Source organism: Mytilus edulis, chromosome 13 (genome assembly GCF_963676685.1).
Source record: "Mytilus edulis chromosome 13, xbMytEdul2.2, whole genome shotgun sequence".
Classification (NCBI taxonomy): Eukaryota; Metazoa; Mollusca; class Bivalvia; order Mytilida; family Mytilidae; genus Mytilus; species Mytilus edulis.
Genome location: NC_092356.1, coordinates 39,750,124 through 39,763,955, shown reverse-complemented (window position 1 = coordinate 39,763,955; position 13,832 = coordinate 39,750,124). Strand labels below are relative to the sequence as shown.

Sequence of the window (13,832 nt, the reverse complement as noted above, 5' to 3'; positions counted from 1 at the left end):
TGGAATCCTCTTTAAATATACATGTAGCTATTAACATATCATTAATAACTCCTTTGTACTACTATCCTGTAATTAAAATTCAGTATCTCTGAGATAGACAAATAGAATACATCTGCTAAGTTGGAATTGTGCTAATCTCGGTAAAATAATTATGCTATTATCGGCAAGAATATCATATCAAAATTATCAAGCAAAATAATTGTATCAATTATGAATTATTCCTTACTATGCGTCGTTCTACATACATCTCATAAGTTCAAGATTCCGATAACATTATATCTTGTTTTTTTTGTGTGTGTGTGTGTGTGTGTGTGTGTGTGTGTGTGTGTGTGTGTGTGTGTGTGTGTGTGTGTGTGTGTGTGTGTGTGTTCCGGACCATATGAGTATTTGGACCATACGCGTATGGTCATGACCGTATGCGTATACTCATATGGTCCGACCGTACGCGTATGGTCGGACCATATGAGTATAATACTCGTTTGGTTATTAACGGGCCAGACCATATGAGTATTTGGACCATATAGGTATATATATTTTTTCAAATTACATTATAAACGTTTCAATAATACAAAAACTTCATCTTAAAAAACAGTGATGGTTTAAAACATGACATTTTTTTAAATTTTATAATCCAAAAAACTACGTAAAAATTTAATATTGATGACATAGTTAGTTTTCATCGCTAGTTACATTCGTGCATGTAGGTTTGGATGACATTCACTTCCACACGGTATCATAGCTTTTTTGCATTTGCAAGAAATTTGTGCACGATCTTTTTCATTTACACATTTTGTTTGCGAGTGAGAAGCTCTAGATCTCAAATATCGTAAAATGACTGCAATACACCATCTTCACAACCCAACTTGCATAAACTAATAGTATGCTACTTTCCAGTGACTTCTTATGTGAAATTTTTTGGAATTTAATTTTTTAGTCGACATATTGCCAATCACTCGTAATAACTAATCGGTAATGACCATCGGTATAAAATGTGTTTACTTTAAATTTGACAATTAAGTAAAATTAACTATGTGAAACTTCTTATTTTTATTTAGCTTATCTTTTTATTATAATATAATGATAGAATTACCTATATGATAGCGTATTTTGAATGAACGGTCATACCATATGAAGAGTTTAGAAGTATTAAAAGTAAACTGTAACAGAGTGTTAATTACCCCGACCATACGCGTATGGTCCGACCATACGCATATGGTCGGACCATATGAGTATATACCCATATGGTCATGACCATACGCGTATGGTCCAAATACTCATATGGTCCGGAACATATACATACATCTCATAAGTTCAAGATTCCGATAACATTATATCTTGTGTGTGTGTGTGTGTGTGTGTGTGTGTGTGTGTGTGTATGTGATTTTTGGAGTGTTGGTCACAACAGTTTAGGAATTAAGGGCCAAAAAGGGCCCAAATAAGCATTTTCTTGGTTTTCGCACTATAACTTTAGTTTAAGTAAATAGAAATCTATGAAATTTTTACACAAGGTTTGTGACTACAAAAGGAAGGTTGGGATTGATTTAGGGAGTTTTGGTTCCAACAGTTTAGGAATTAGGGGCCAAAAAAGGGCCCAAATAAGCATTATTCTTGGTTTTCGCATAATAATATTAGTATATTAAGTGAATAGAAATCAATAAAACTTAAACACAAGGTTTATGACCACAAAAGGAAGGTTGGGATTGATTTTGGGAGTTGAGGTCCCAACAGTTTAGGAATAAGGGGCCAAAGAGGGGCCCAAATAAGCATTTTTCTTGGTTTTCGCACCCTAACTTCTGTATAAGTAAATAGAAATCTATGAAATTTAAACACAAGGTTTATGACCATAAAAGGAAGGTTGGGATTGATTTTGGGAGTTTTGGTCCAAACGGTTTAGGAATAAGGGGCCCAAAGGGTCCAAAATTAAACTTTGTTTGATTTCATCAAAAATTGAATCCTTTGGGTTCTTATTTTTGGTCCCATTTTCAAATTGATCTACATTAAGGTCCAAAGGGTCCAAAATTAAACTAAGTTTGATTTTAACAAAAATTGAATCCTTGGGGTTCTTTGATAATTATGCTGAATCTAAACATGTACTTAGATTTTTCGTTATGGGCCCAGTTTTCCAATTTGTCCAAATTGTTGTCCAAAATTTAACTTTGTTTGATATCAACAAAAATTGAATCTTTGTGGTTCTTTGATATGCTGAATCTAAACATGTACTTAGATTTTTGATTATAGGCCCAGTTTTCAAGTTGGTCCAAATTGGGGTTCAAAATTAAACTTTGTTTGATTTCAACAAAATTGTATATTTGGGGTTCTTTGATATATGCTTAATCTAATCATGTATTTAGATTTTTGATGTTTGGGACCGGTTATCAAATTGGTCCACATTGAGGTCTAAAGGGTCCAAAATTGAACTTTATTTGATTTCATAAAAAAATGAATTCTTGGGGTTCTTTGATATGCTGAATCTAACCATGTATTTTGATTTTGGATATTGGACCATAATAGGTAATGTCCAATTTAAAATTTAAAGCTTTTAAGTTTAAGTTCTGAGACCACATTCATTATGTGTCAGAAACCTTTGTTGTGTCAACTATTTAATCACAATCCAAATTCAGAGCTGTATCAAGCTTGAATGTTGTGTCCATACTTGCCCCAATGTTCAGGGTTCGAACTCTGCGGTCGTATAAAGCTGCTCCCTGCGGAGCATCTTGTTTTAGGTTCAAATTTCAAAAAAAATATTTTGCTATTCTCAACGTTTTTTTAACCTTTACATGAATTACGCCCCTATTTTCTGTATCTGTCTCTGTAACCTTTATAAAAGACTGCATTGATCCCGAGATTTGGAATGAAACCACTAAGCTGAGAATATTTGCATAAATACAAGATTAATAACAGTAATAATTTGAAGACAAATTCCACACATGGTCTTATTTAATTAAATGCAACACTAGAACCAGCGCAGTACATACCAATGTTATTTTTCTTTGTAATTATCAATGTTTTCTAGTCCCAACAAGTTGTAATCATTCATGAATACAAGACTTTAGTGTCTCATGTGTAAAAAAAGAATAAATTTCTGATGTCCCACGCGTTGTGCACACATTTGATCGATTCAAGGTACAATGGCAAAAACTAAAATAAACACTTTTATGGCCGCGCCGCAATTTGGGAGGGGGGAGGGGGCGTTGTAGTAGGTTTAATCCATGTCTGTCAGTACATTAGTCGTCACAAAGTTGGTTTCTATTTTGCAATTATAGTTTGCCTCAATCAAATCTTATGAAACATGTATACACAATGCTTATTACCACAAAACAGAGATCAAGTTTGAATGTTGTTGGTTAACTATAAAGAAATTTCTAAAAGTGACCATTTGATCTTAAGATGTGGTATAATTGTTAATAAGACAACTCTCTACAAGATACCAATGATCATAAGATAGTATCCAGAAGTAAATTTTGTAAAAATAAAATTCTATTTTTTTCCGTATTTTACTTTTAAATGGACTTATTTTTTTCTGCAGGGAAACATTACATTTACTCTGTGGTTATAGTTTTTAGAATTTTAATAACTTTCTCAAACTATCCTGGGCATGCTGGGTTTGTACCAAACTTGGACAGAAGCTTATTTATGATCATAAGATAGTATCAAGAAGTAAATTTTGTAAAAAGATAAATCCATTTTTTCCGTATTTTACTTTTAAATGGACTTAGATTTTCTTCCAGTTAACATGACATACAGTCTGCAGTAAAACGTGACATGACCATCGCTGACTGCCAGGACCAATCTCGACAATGACAGAGATATAAATAAATTATTTTTTATAACATAAATGTTTCAAAATATGACATACCATTTTATGTTTCAAATCTGAGATAATTCCTTTGAAAAATAAAAAAGTTATTAGCATTTTTATTTGGTCCTGTCATTCTCGATGTTGGTCCTGTCATTATCAGAGTTGGTCATGTCACGTTTTCTAAAGTTTCTTACATTTTTTTTTAATTTTTTTTCTTAAATCTATGTATAAAATGATGAAATCTTATTATATTTCAAATTTCAGAAAAATATTTTGAGAAATAAAAGAGAAATTAGCAATTTCATCTGGTCCTGTCATTGTCGAGATTGGTCCTGGCAGTCAGCGATGGTCATGTCACGTTTTCGAAATTTTTGAAAATAAATTTATATTTTTTATAACATTTTAGTTTCAAAATATGACATACCATTTTATATTTCAAATCTGAGATAATTCCTTTGAAAAATAAAAAAGTTATTAGCATTTTTATTTGGTCCTGTCATTCTCGATGTTGGTCCTGTCATTATCAGAGTTGGTCATGTCACGTTTTCTAAAGTTTCTTACAATTTTTTTTATTTTTTTTTCTAAAATCTATTTATCAAATGATGAAATCTTATTATATTTCAAATTTGAGTTCAATCCTTTGAGAAATGAAAAGTTATTAGCATTTTTCATTTGGTCCTGTCATTCGGTCCTGTCATTCGGTCCAGTCATTAGTGTAACCCTAATACTCGTTACTTATATAGTCGTCCCTTTCCCCTGTCGTATTAATCCCTCTTAAAAAGTAACAATGACGAACAAATATGCCGAAACCAGTATTCTTGCTTTTTCCCTGGGTTCAAGCACAGTATTTTTGAAATTTTTGTGCGTGTATATATTTGGATTTCTAAATATTTCCTTAACAACATGGTTGCTTGTCTGTTCCATTGTCGGCGCTCTGTTTTTTACAGGACTGTATCTAACAATAAAAGAAAAGAAATATTTTGAGGTGAATTTAGTTTAGATATATAGAAAGATACATATACGTTTGACACTTTATATAGCCTGTTTCATGTAAGTCATACAATACCTAAACCAGAGGGGAAGCAAAACAACAATCATCTTGTCCTGATGTCCATATCACAGGCACTTGTTTATATCCATTGGAAGACCAACTATCAACGTACATTTACTTGATAGTGGGTCTTCCAATTGATAGAAGCAAGTGCCTGTGGTCCATATGTTCAAACCTTTCATTCATTTCTTTCATGTTTCTTTCATTTTTCCTCCAGATAATGTCAGTGATGAACAGAATGACTTCATGTTTGGTCACAGCTTGACAAGTTGACAGTGATGAGTGCATGTGTTTATTGTATGTGTCCAACAATATATTCCTGTTTGTTGATACTTAGAATGTTTGAGGGGGGATAGGACCTTTATCGGGATTTAGGGATTGACCCTTTCGGGATCCAGGAATTCTTTTTTTCGAATTTCGGGATGTTGGGATTTCATTTACGTTTATTTAAATTTGGGACCTCAGGAGTTCATGTTTTTAAGTTTGGGATCAGGACCACTCCTACCCCCCCCCCCCCAATGTTTATATGCAAGTTTCTAATTTTTGTTGTGTCTGTTTTAGATAAAAAAAAAAAAACTAAAAAAACATAGATTTTACCATGTTTACTGTGTAATTATTTTTTTTAATTGGTCCCCAATGTAAAGTCATTAGATTCATATAATGCCATGTATGTAGAATGACATGCGTCATTTCTGGAATAATGTTTTTCACTGAACAACATGGACAAGATCATCAATTTCGCACACCTTTATGATGTCATTCACCAAATAGAAAGGATGCCTGTATCCCTGCACTATTCAAAGTCTCCAGCACTTTCAGAATGTTCATTCTGTCAATGTCTGTAGGGTACATGTAGTATAGAAACAGTTTATGTTCTGTAAAAATGTACATGAAGGTACAAAATCTTAATTCCCAGTTATAATGACTAAAGGAGGGTGACCATCTTATTGGATTTAAATTTCCCAAATATCTTATTTTTTTCACCCGTTTGCTAAACATGTGTTGCCTGCATTTTTGTCACATGGTGATGGAAGGCACATGAGAGATTCAACTAACTACCCTATCCTGGAACTGCTCTATTGTTGGGCATTCCAGATGTCCAGCTATCCTATTGTCTGTCACACTAAGTGCAGCTACAAAAATGTATATGAAATAAGTTCACCAAAAGGGTTAATAAACATGATAAAAACAATTACCACAATGTTTGACTTTATGAATAAAGCCTCCAATGTTTATATTCATTTGGTACAAACTAGTTGAAATAATTATAAATAATCAGGAAAAAGCAGGTAATGTGAAATGTTCCAACTATTAATGTGCTTTGGAGATTTCAAACCAACTTTTTCAGTTGAGAATGAACATGATCAAAATGACGTACTATAATGTTTGACAAGCTATTTGGAAAGAAATATGACAGTTATGATTATACATGTAATGGTAAACATTTACTAAAGGCAACTTCCATCATGTTCTAATGAAGTTATGAACTTATTTTTCAAAAAGTTGAAATGATTTGATGTACATGTATGCTCTCAAGTAACGGAAGTAATTTTAAAGATGAAATGAAATGCAACAAACTTTGAATTCAATGCTTTAACCTCTTTTCTAAAGAAAATAAATTGTTTATGTCTTTAACTCTTTGAATTTCTTTACTTACATTTGTATAAATGAAAATGTGATGTTTCATTGATGAAAGGGACTGAAATCAAGTTTGGTGAACAACAGGGCAACTAGATATGGCTTTTTGACGGTCAGGCAAAGCGAAGTGACATACAGGAAAGCGTCTTCGTCGCCCAGTCACCTGCTAGTGCGAGCTCTTTGTAGAAACATTGACAAAGAACATGTACACCCACAAAAATTCCTCTAAAACACAATAAAATATTTTATTAATTTTTAATCCCAGCCAGGATGACTAAAGTTGGCTAAAAATGATGATACATATTCTACTTTCAGGTTGCAATAAGAGGAGGAGCACTGGGGTTTGCCTTCGGAATAGGTTTCCATCTGACATCAAGTGAGACGTTCATGTATTTTGGATATTATTTTATGGCACTGACATTTTTCCATTTCTCAGAATATTTTACAACAGCAGTAGCTAATCCAAAGTCACTTACTCTAGCCTCATTCTTGTTGGACCATAGCAGGGAATACACTATGGCAGCTGTTGCTAGTTGGGTTGAGTTTATGATTGAACTGTATTTTTTCCCAGGTAAATGATAATGATTTAAGTTATAGTCTACAAACAGCTAGTGCTGTGATATTTTGAATATAAAAAAGAAGATACATGTGTTATGTTTGCCAATGAGACAACTCTTCACAATGATACAGAAATTATCAACTGTAGGGCACTGTACATCAAACAACAAAGAGCAAATGCCATGCAGCATAGTCTATGTTTTTCTATGCATAGTTTTATAATTGTTCCAGATAAGCACATACAGTTAAAGCTGTTGTATTTTAGCTTTTGGGTCGATCCGGTCCCACGTCGATCCGGCCCAAGTGGATCCATATAGTGAATATAGTTTATTCATATTTTATTATGGGGCCGGATCGACTTGGGGCCGGATCGACGTGGGCCGGATCGACTTGGGCCGGATCGACTTTGGGCCGGATTGACTTTGGGCCGGATTGACTTGGGGCCAGATCGGTTTGGGGCCGGAACGACCGGATACCGTATTTTATATGGAACTAAAATATGATATTACAGTGCCTTGCGATTGCTGTCAGATAATCAAAAATATAGATTCTAATGAAACTTACAAGTAGTGTTATTATTACATTAATATGCACAATATTACCATTAATTATTTTAATAATATAATGAACAATTTTACTATTAAATATAAAAAGGGTGTGGTGTGATTGCCAATGAGACAACTCTCCACAAGCAACCAAATGACACAGAAATTAACAGCTATAGGTCACTGTATGGCCTTCAACAATGAGCAAAGCCCATATATCCCATAGTCAGCTGAAATAAATTCTTACCTTACATGTATAGTTGATAGTTTAGAAAAAACGAGATGATTTTTTTTAAATTTCAGGTTTGAAGCATATCCATGTAATAAGCATAATAGGTTTAATGTTAGTGGTGTTTGGTGAATTAGTGCGTAAAGGAAGTATGTTCACAGCCAAATCAAACTTTAATCATTACGTACAGTATGTGAGAAGACCTGGGCACGAGTTAGTTACTAATGGTATATACTCATGGTGTAGACATCCTGCCTATGTGGGCTGGTTTTATTGGAGTATAGGAACACAGGTGAGCAATATTAAGAAAATATCTAATACCTCAGTAATCTGATTGTAGGTATTTCAATTTAGGTCTGTTTCATGGGACCCAGGGAACACTTTCAAATCTCAACTATGGGTGGGAGTCAAATTTATTTTTTTCAAAGTTGATTTTATTGTATTCAAGTAAAATTTTAATTTGCCACTAACTGTGGTTAACCCATTTTTTGAAATGCCTTTCGTGGGTACCATACCATGCATACCCTGTATGTTATAATTGAACAGCCTTTTAATAAGGAACTTATTCACAGTTTTGATGATTTTTAAAACACCATTATGTACGTTGCATGTAGTTACAGAAATTGGGCAATGAAGCTTATATCCACATGGGAACATTAAAGGCCAAATGATTGTAGAAATCTGATTGTCAAATGTGAAAACAAATAAAATTTGAATTAGAATTATCATATCATGCATTGGCTGCTTTTTGCTTGTCTTGTCTAGATCTCTTTGACACATTCCCCATTTCCATTCTCAATTTTATAAATTATGGACTGATAAAATGAAATTAATGCATGGTTCTCATTCCTTCTATGTAAAATAATTGCAAAGTTAATTGTGTTTCATGAATTGTAGAATAGCTCAAAGAAAATAAACATATTAAAATTCTAAATATATAATAATTATATATTTTCAGCTGATTTTATGTAACCCTCTGTGTTTGGTGGCTTATACAGTAGTTTCATGGAAATTCTTTAATGAGAGAATTCAAGAAGAAGAAATCTATTTATTGAACTTTTTTGGAGAAGATTATGTAGATTACAAGAAGAATGTAAGAACTGGTTTACCATTTATTACTGGTTACCAAGGGCATTACTCATAGAACATTGCATTGTAGAAGTAGGCTTTACAAAATTATTTGTAATGTGTGTTGGGATGGGTATTTTTATGCTTTATAGTATGACAATCTAAGCAGAAAAGGAAAATAAACATGAGGTCATGTACATGTAATAATCGTTCTATTAAAGGTCAAAGTACAGTTCTTTATGTGGAGATTTTAAGAAAAAATATACAGTATTCGTATGATTAAAAAATACGATTGTTGGAAATATTGCTTTACTTTAAAAATGTGATTTTTGGTAATATTGCTTTACTTTAGACATGTTAGATAAAGACTGCTGTTTGTGTTTATACTTAAGACTTTCAGACTAACTGTTCAGTAAACAAGTTTGTTTAAGACCTTCTTCATGTTCTTTTTGATACAAATAACTTTGATACACATATATTTTACACCCCTTTTCCAACCTCTATTGGAGTGATTTATGAAATTAGTTTACAATTTTAATGAACATTGAAGCAAGTCATGAATTCTTGATTTTTTTTAAGGGAAAGAACTAATTTCTCAATCAAATTAACCAAAAATCAAATGTAGGCCAATAAGGCCTGCCCAAAAAGGTGCTGTATGTTCACTTCAGGTCAAGCATTTGAAATACCAATTACAAACACAATACAAACACAAAACAACTCATTTATGTTTGATAATGGATGATTAAAGCATAATTTCAGAAATCTAAACATGCATAATACTTTTTGATATCTTTCCATTTTGCATGCATATGTTGATTCGTTGATTTTTACCCCAAATTATAAATTTAGATTTTCAAAACAACCAATTAGGTTTTAGGTTAAGTTTTCACAGGAAATAGTATTACCAAAATGTAATGGCATCTTAGAAGGTATATATTAACTGAAAAAAGAATTGATATACTTTAAAATTGCTTTGATTATCCTTTCTAATTTTTTTTATTAAAAAAAAAGTCAGTTTAATAAAGACAACAGTAGTATACCGCTGTTCAAAATTCATAAATCGATAGAGAAAAAACAAATCCGGGTTACAAACTAAAACTGAATCAAATATAAGAGAACTACGACACAATAAAAGTGCTGTTTTTGGGATACGATTGCCTTCAAGCAAGCTGTAGACTAATACCAGTGGCTTAGGACAATGCCCTCACGTCAAACGTTTTATTCTAAACATTAAGGACCATCTCAGATTCTTATGATTGTCTTGGTTTAAAAGGTAAAAACAAACAAAGGGATTGAACTTAAACAACTTTCCTATAATGTTCTTTTCATAATCTTCATGTTTGAAATTTCCCTTGACTTATATGCGTGTTTTTAACAACACGGAAAATCAGAATCAAGCAGTATTTTTATTTAGTCTTTTTATAAATTTAGAAACATGTCAGAGGTGATAAAAATGCGAGAGATCTCTGAATTCCGATAAATCTATTTCTGTCATATAAGAACTGAAGTGGCATTTTACTAATGTGTCCCATTATTAAACTGATTTTTGATATTGTACTTCCATTAAAAATAGAGAACCAATTAGGTGTAATATACGTTCTTACTCCAGGGTTTGTTTAGGTAATTATGTGCATGCGTATAGTTTCCTTGACTTCAAGGGGTACTAGGTTAAATGTTTGCTCTGGATTCCCCACTCAATTGATAAATTTTAAACTCAAGGGATCCTTTCTATATATGTCTGCTATTGAGAGTTATTGTTGTTGCATAATTTTAAATCATATGCATCGTTTAAATTAAAATAATTGTAGTCCACATCGTAAAAGTTTTCTTTCAACACACCTTCAGACTTCCATATTATCGTTTCGAGTTGTCTCCCTTCCGGAAGTCACTTCCGTGAATTCTGAATCAAAACAAGGTGTTGAGAAAAATTAACTCGTTCTGTCGATAAACGTCGTATTATATTAAAAATGATTGCAATTTTAACCGAGGAATGTGTACGGAAAGGAGTTATGATCACTGACCCAAAGGAAATTAAATATTTAAAGAGTTAGGAATGGGGTTCCTCCTAGAATCAACGTGGAAAATAGGTGATAAGAATCGAAGTGAAATACTTCTCTCACTCTGAGTCTCTGAATGCTGTGGAAAGTAAACTTGGAATTGATAGTACAAAAATAAAACACAACAGGCCTAAGTACACTGTACATTGTTCATACACTTTTAACCAGCATTGGCTATTTTGTAATATTCAGATTATGTAAATTACGTTTTACATGTGCAGTTGAATAAGATTTGGAAATAATATTATCCAGCTACATATATTCATGTGTCAATGAAAACAATGGCAATCATATCCCTCAGAGCAATCTGCTCTTTGATTGAATGATGCAAATTAAATACTATACAGTTATAGAAATATATGACAAACCTTGTCATATGTCTCATATTATACAAGGGTTCATTTTATGTTTGGAAAGATTTTATAGCCATTTTTTTAAAAATCTTTACTTATATGTATTATAATCATAAATCTTGAACAAATTTGTTGTGTAAATGTAAGGACTAAACTTAAGATGAAATGTAAATAGAGCAATGTTCATATGATGCATGGCATATATACTTTGGTTAATATCTTAAGATGCTATCTATATATACAACAGTATGAAATTGTATTACGACTGTTCTGTCTCGCCAACTGTTGTATTATATTTATATTACTATTTTATTGTTGTTGTCCCATTGTACACCGATATGTGTTGAAGGCAATGAATAGAATCTGCAAGGACATGAAAAGATAATATTTTTTGTGGATTAAGGACAATTTTACTTTAATTTCATATGTACTTGTAATTTATATAATAGGCCAACATAATATGCATTCCAAAATGCTTTAATGTACCACATTACCTCAACATTACAACTTAATTTCTTTCAGCATTTTAAACAATGCACAGTTAAATTCATTTCAGGTTGTAAAAAGGTATTTATACCACTTATATTTTAATTCTCACAATTTATTTTATTTAAATGTACATTAACTTGGAAATAGTTGTATGCTAACACATATTGTGAACGCTGAACATAACGAATTGTAAAATATTTGTTAAAGTTAGGAAATTTGATATTGTATTGTAATAATGTAAAATATAGTTGCACTTGTTAATTGGAAAAGAACTTACATTGATGGATTTTCATGTAAATATGGCTTTAAGTAAAATTAAAGGTCTAGTGTTGCTTTAATGCATGGTTATAGTGTCTTTGTCATGTTGTATAACATTAACATATCATTTTACAGTATTTTAGTATAAATTTTTTTAGTTCAAGATTTTTTATTTAAGGAATGACTGTAATTTTTTTCTGTCTATAAATAAATTACAACAAATATATGATGAACACTGTATAACCCATTTAAAGTGTTATGTATAATGTCCATCAATTTTTTAAGATTATTTCTAATAGACAGAAAAATATAAGTCTTCCATATATTTTAATTTTGAATTCCATTTTTAAGGAGTAACTCATGAAAAAACATTAATGTTGTATTTGTCACATGACAATATAATGTAAATGAGCTGATTGACAAAAAACTTTTAGCCAATCAGGAGTGGAGTGTTACATCCAAAATTAAATTAGTAAGAAATTTAAGCTACAATAAGTTAAAATCAAATTGTTATCTTTCGATCAAAGTATTTGGTTTTAGTCCATGTTATTTGTGCTTTTGTCCGGCATTAAATCTACATCATGAATTGTTATTTTTCAATTTTACATTTTGATAATTAAGGAATGACTTTAATATTTTTTCTGTCTATGAAGAAATAACATAAAAAATGTGATGCACACTGAATAATGCATGTAGCGAGTTATTTAACAGTGTGCACCACATTTTTTATGTTATTTCGAATAGACAGAAAAAATATTACAGTCATTTCTTATAATTTAATTCTAAATTCCATTTTAAACCGTAAAAAACCACGAAAAAACGTTGATGACGTCACGATCACATGACTAAATTATGTCTATGGGCTGATAACAAAATAACGTCAGCCAATCAGAAGACGCGTAACATCCAACATTAAATTATCATACCTTAAAGAGAAACATTACATTTGTTGTGACAGACAGATGACCTAATCTATTCCTATTACTTGTGACAATTATTCTACTTATTCTACTCACACTGCCATATCAGCCCCATTTACAAATTAGTAAATAAAGGAGAGATGTGTTTTTGTTTGATAACACTAATCTAGATAACAAGTGTACTTACTGATGAAAGTTACATTGTAAGAAAGTAAATATATTTCTTCATGTTGTATATGATAAGTCTACAAGAACATCTGTTTATAAAAGAAAGTGTATATACATGTTTGATTGCTCATTCTGTTTAGTGTTATGTTTGGGGTATTAATGATTAAAAAAAATGAAGATTTTCTTTGTTTATTATCCATGTATTTTCTTATAGTTCCATGATACCAAACTACGCAGTCAGATAATATCAGACACGCAATTATATTCTAGACTAAGACCTCACAAGTTGAACATAGTTTTAGCTGTTTAGGAGTTGTGCTTACGAGAGCCGTTAACATGTATTGCAGCATTGAAATAAAAGTCAATTGTCTTCTGTTTAACATGTTCCACAAGGATTGATATGCACATCCCCTGGTAGTGTTTTTACTATGATCTGTGTAACTTTTCATCACTGTCTGTTTTGAGGTGTTGCACTTATGAGACAATATTTTATAATTCAATTATCTCCCCTTTAACATGTTGGACAGGGACAGATTGACAGACAGGTTGATTCCTATATACTCCACAAATTTGTCTTGGGGTTTGGATATAGCTTTTGATTTCTTCTTACAATTTCTATCATTTGTTGCCAAGTGTATAGATGCTTGTATGCTATCTTTTTCTGCTTTCTGAAACTAAATCTGAAACTTTGCATGATCA

The 13,832-nt window shown here is 31.7% G+C and overlaps 1 protein-coding gene across 1 annotated transcript; it reads left to right on the top strand.

Annotated features, from left to right (window-relative positions):
* The first annotated feature begins 4,554 nt into the window (after nt 1-4,554).
* Nucleotides 4,555-13,315, top strand: LOC139500058 (protein-S-isoprenylcysteine O-methyltransferase-like). Its single transcript, XM_071288777.1, has 4 exons — nt 4,555-4,784; nt 6,804-7,059; nt 7,895-8,112; nt 8,779-13,315. Exons 1-4 carry the CDS (start codon nt 4,587-4,589, stop codon nt 8,962-8,964), a joined length of 858 nt encoding a protein of 285 aa, XP_071144878.1. The 5' UTR covers nt 4,555-4,586; the 3' UTR covers nt 8,965-13,315.
* Nucleotides 13,316-13,832: the final 517 nt, after the last annotated feature.

What these genes read in the sequence shown, in the direction of transcription:
- LOC139500058 (XM_071288777.1), top strand. Translation starts at nt 4,587, where the DNA reads ATGACGAACAAATATGCCGAAACCAGTATTCTTGCTTTTTCCCTGGGT. An exon ending in AAGAAAAGAAATATTTTGAG is followed by an intron (nt 4,785 to 6,803) that starts GTGAATTTAGTT and finishes TTCTACTTTCAG; the next exon opens with GTTGCAATAAGAGGAGGAGC. An exon ending in ATTGGAGTATAGGAACACAG is followed by an intron (nt 8,113 to 8,778) that starts GTGAGCAATATT and finishes ATATATTTTCAG; the next exon opens with CTGATTTTATGTAACCCTCT.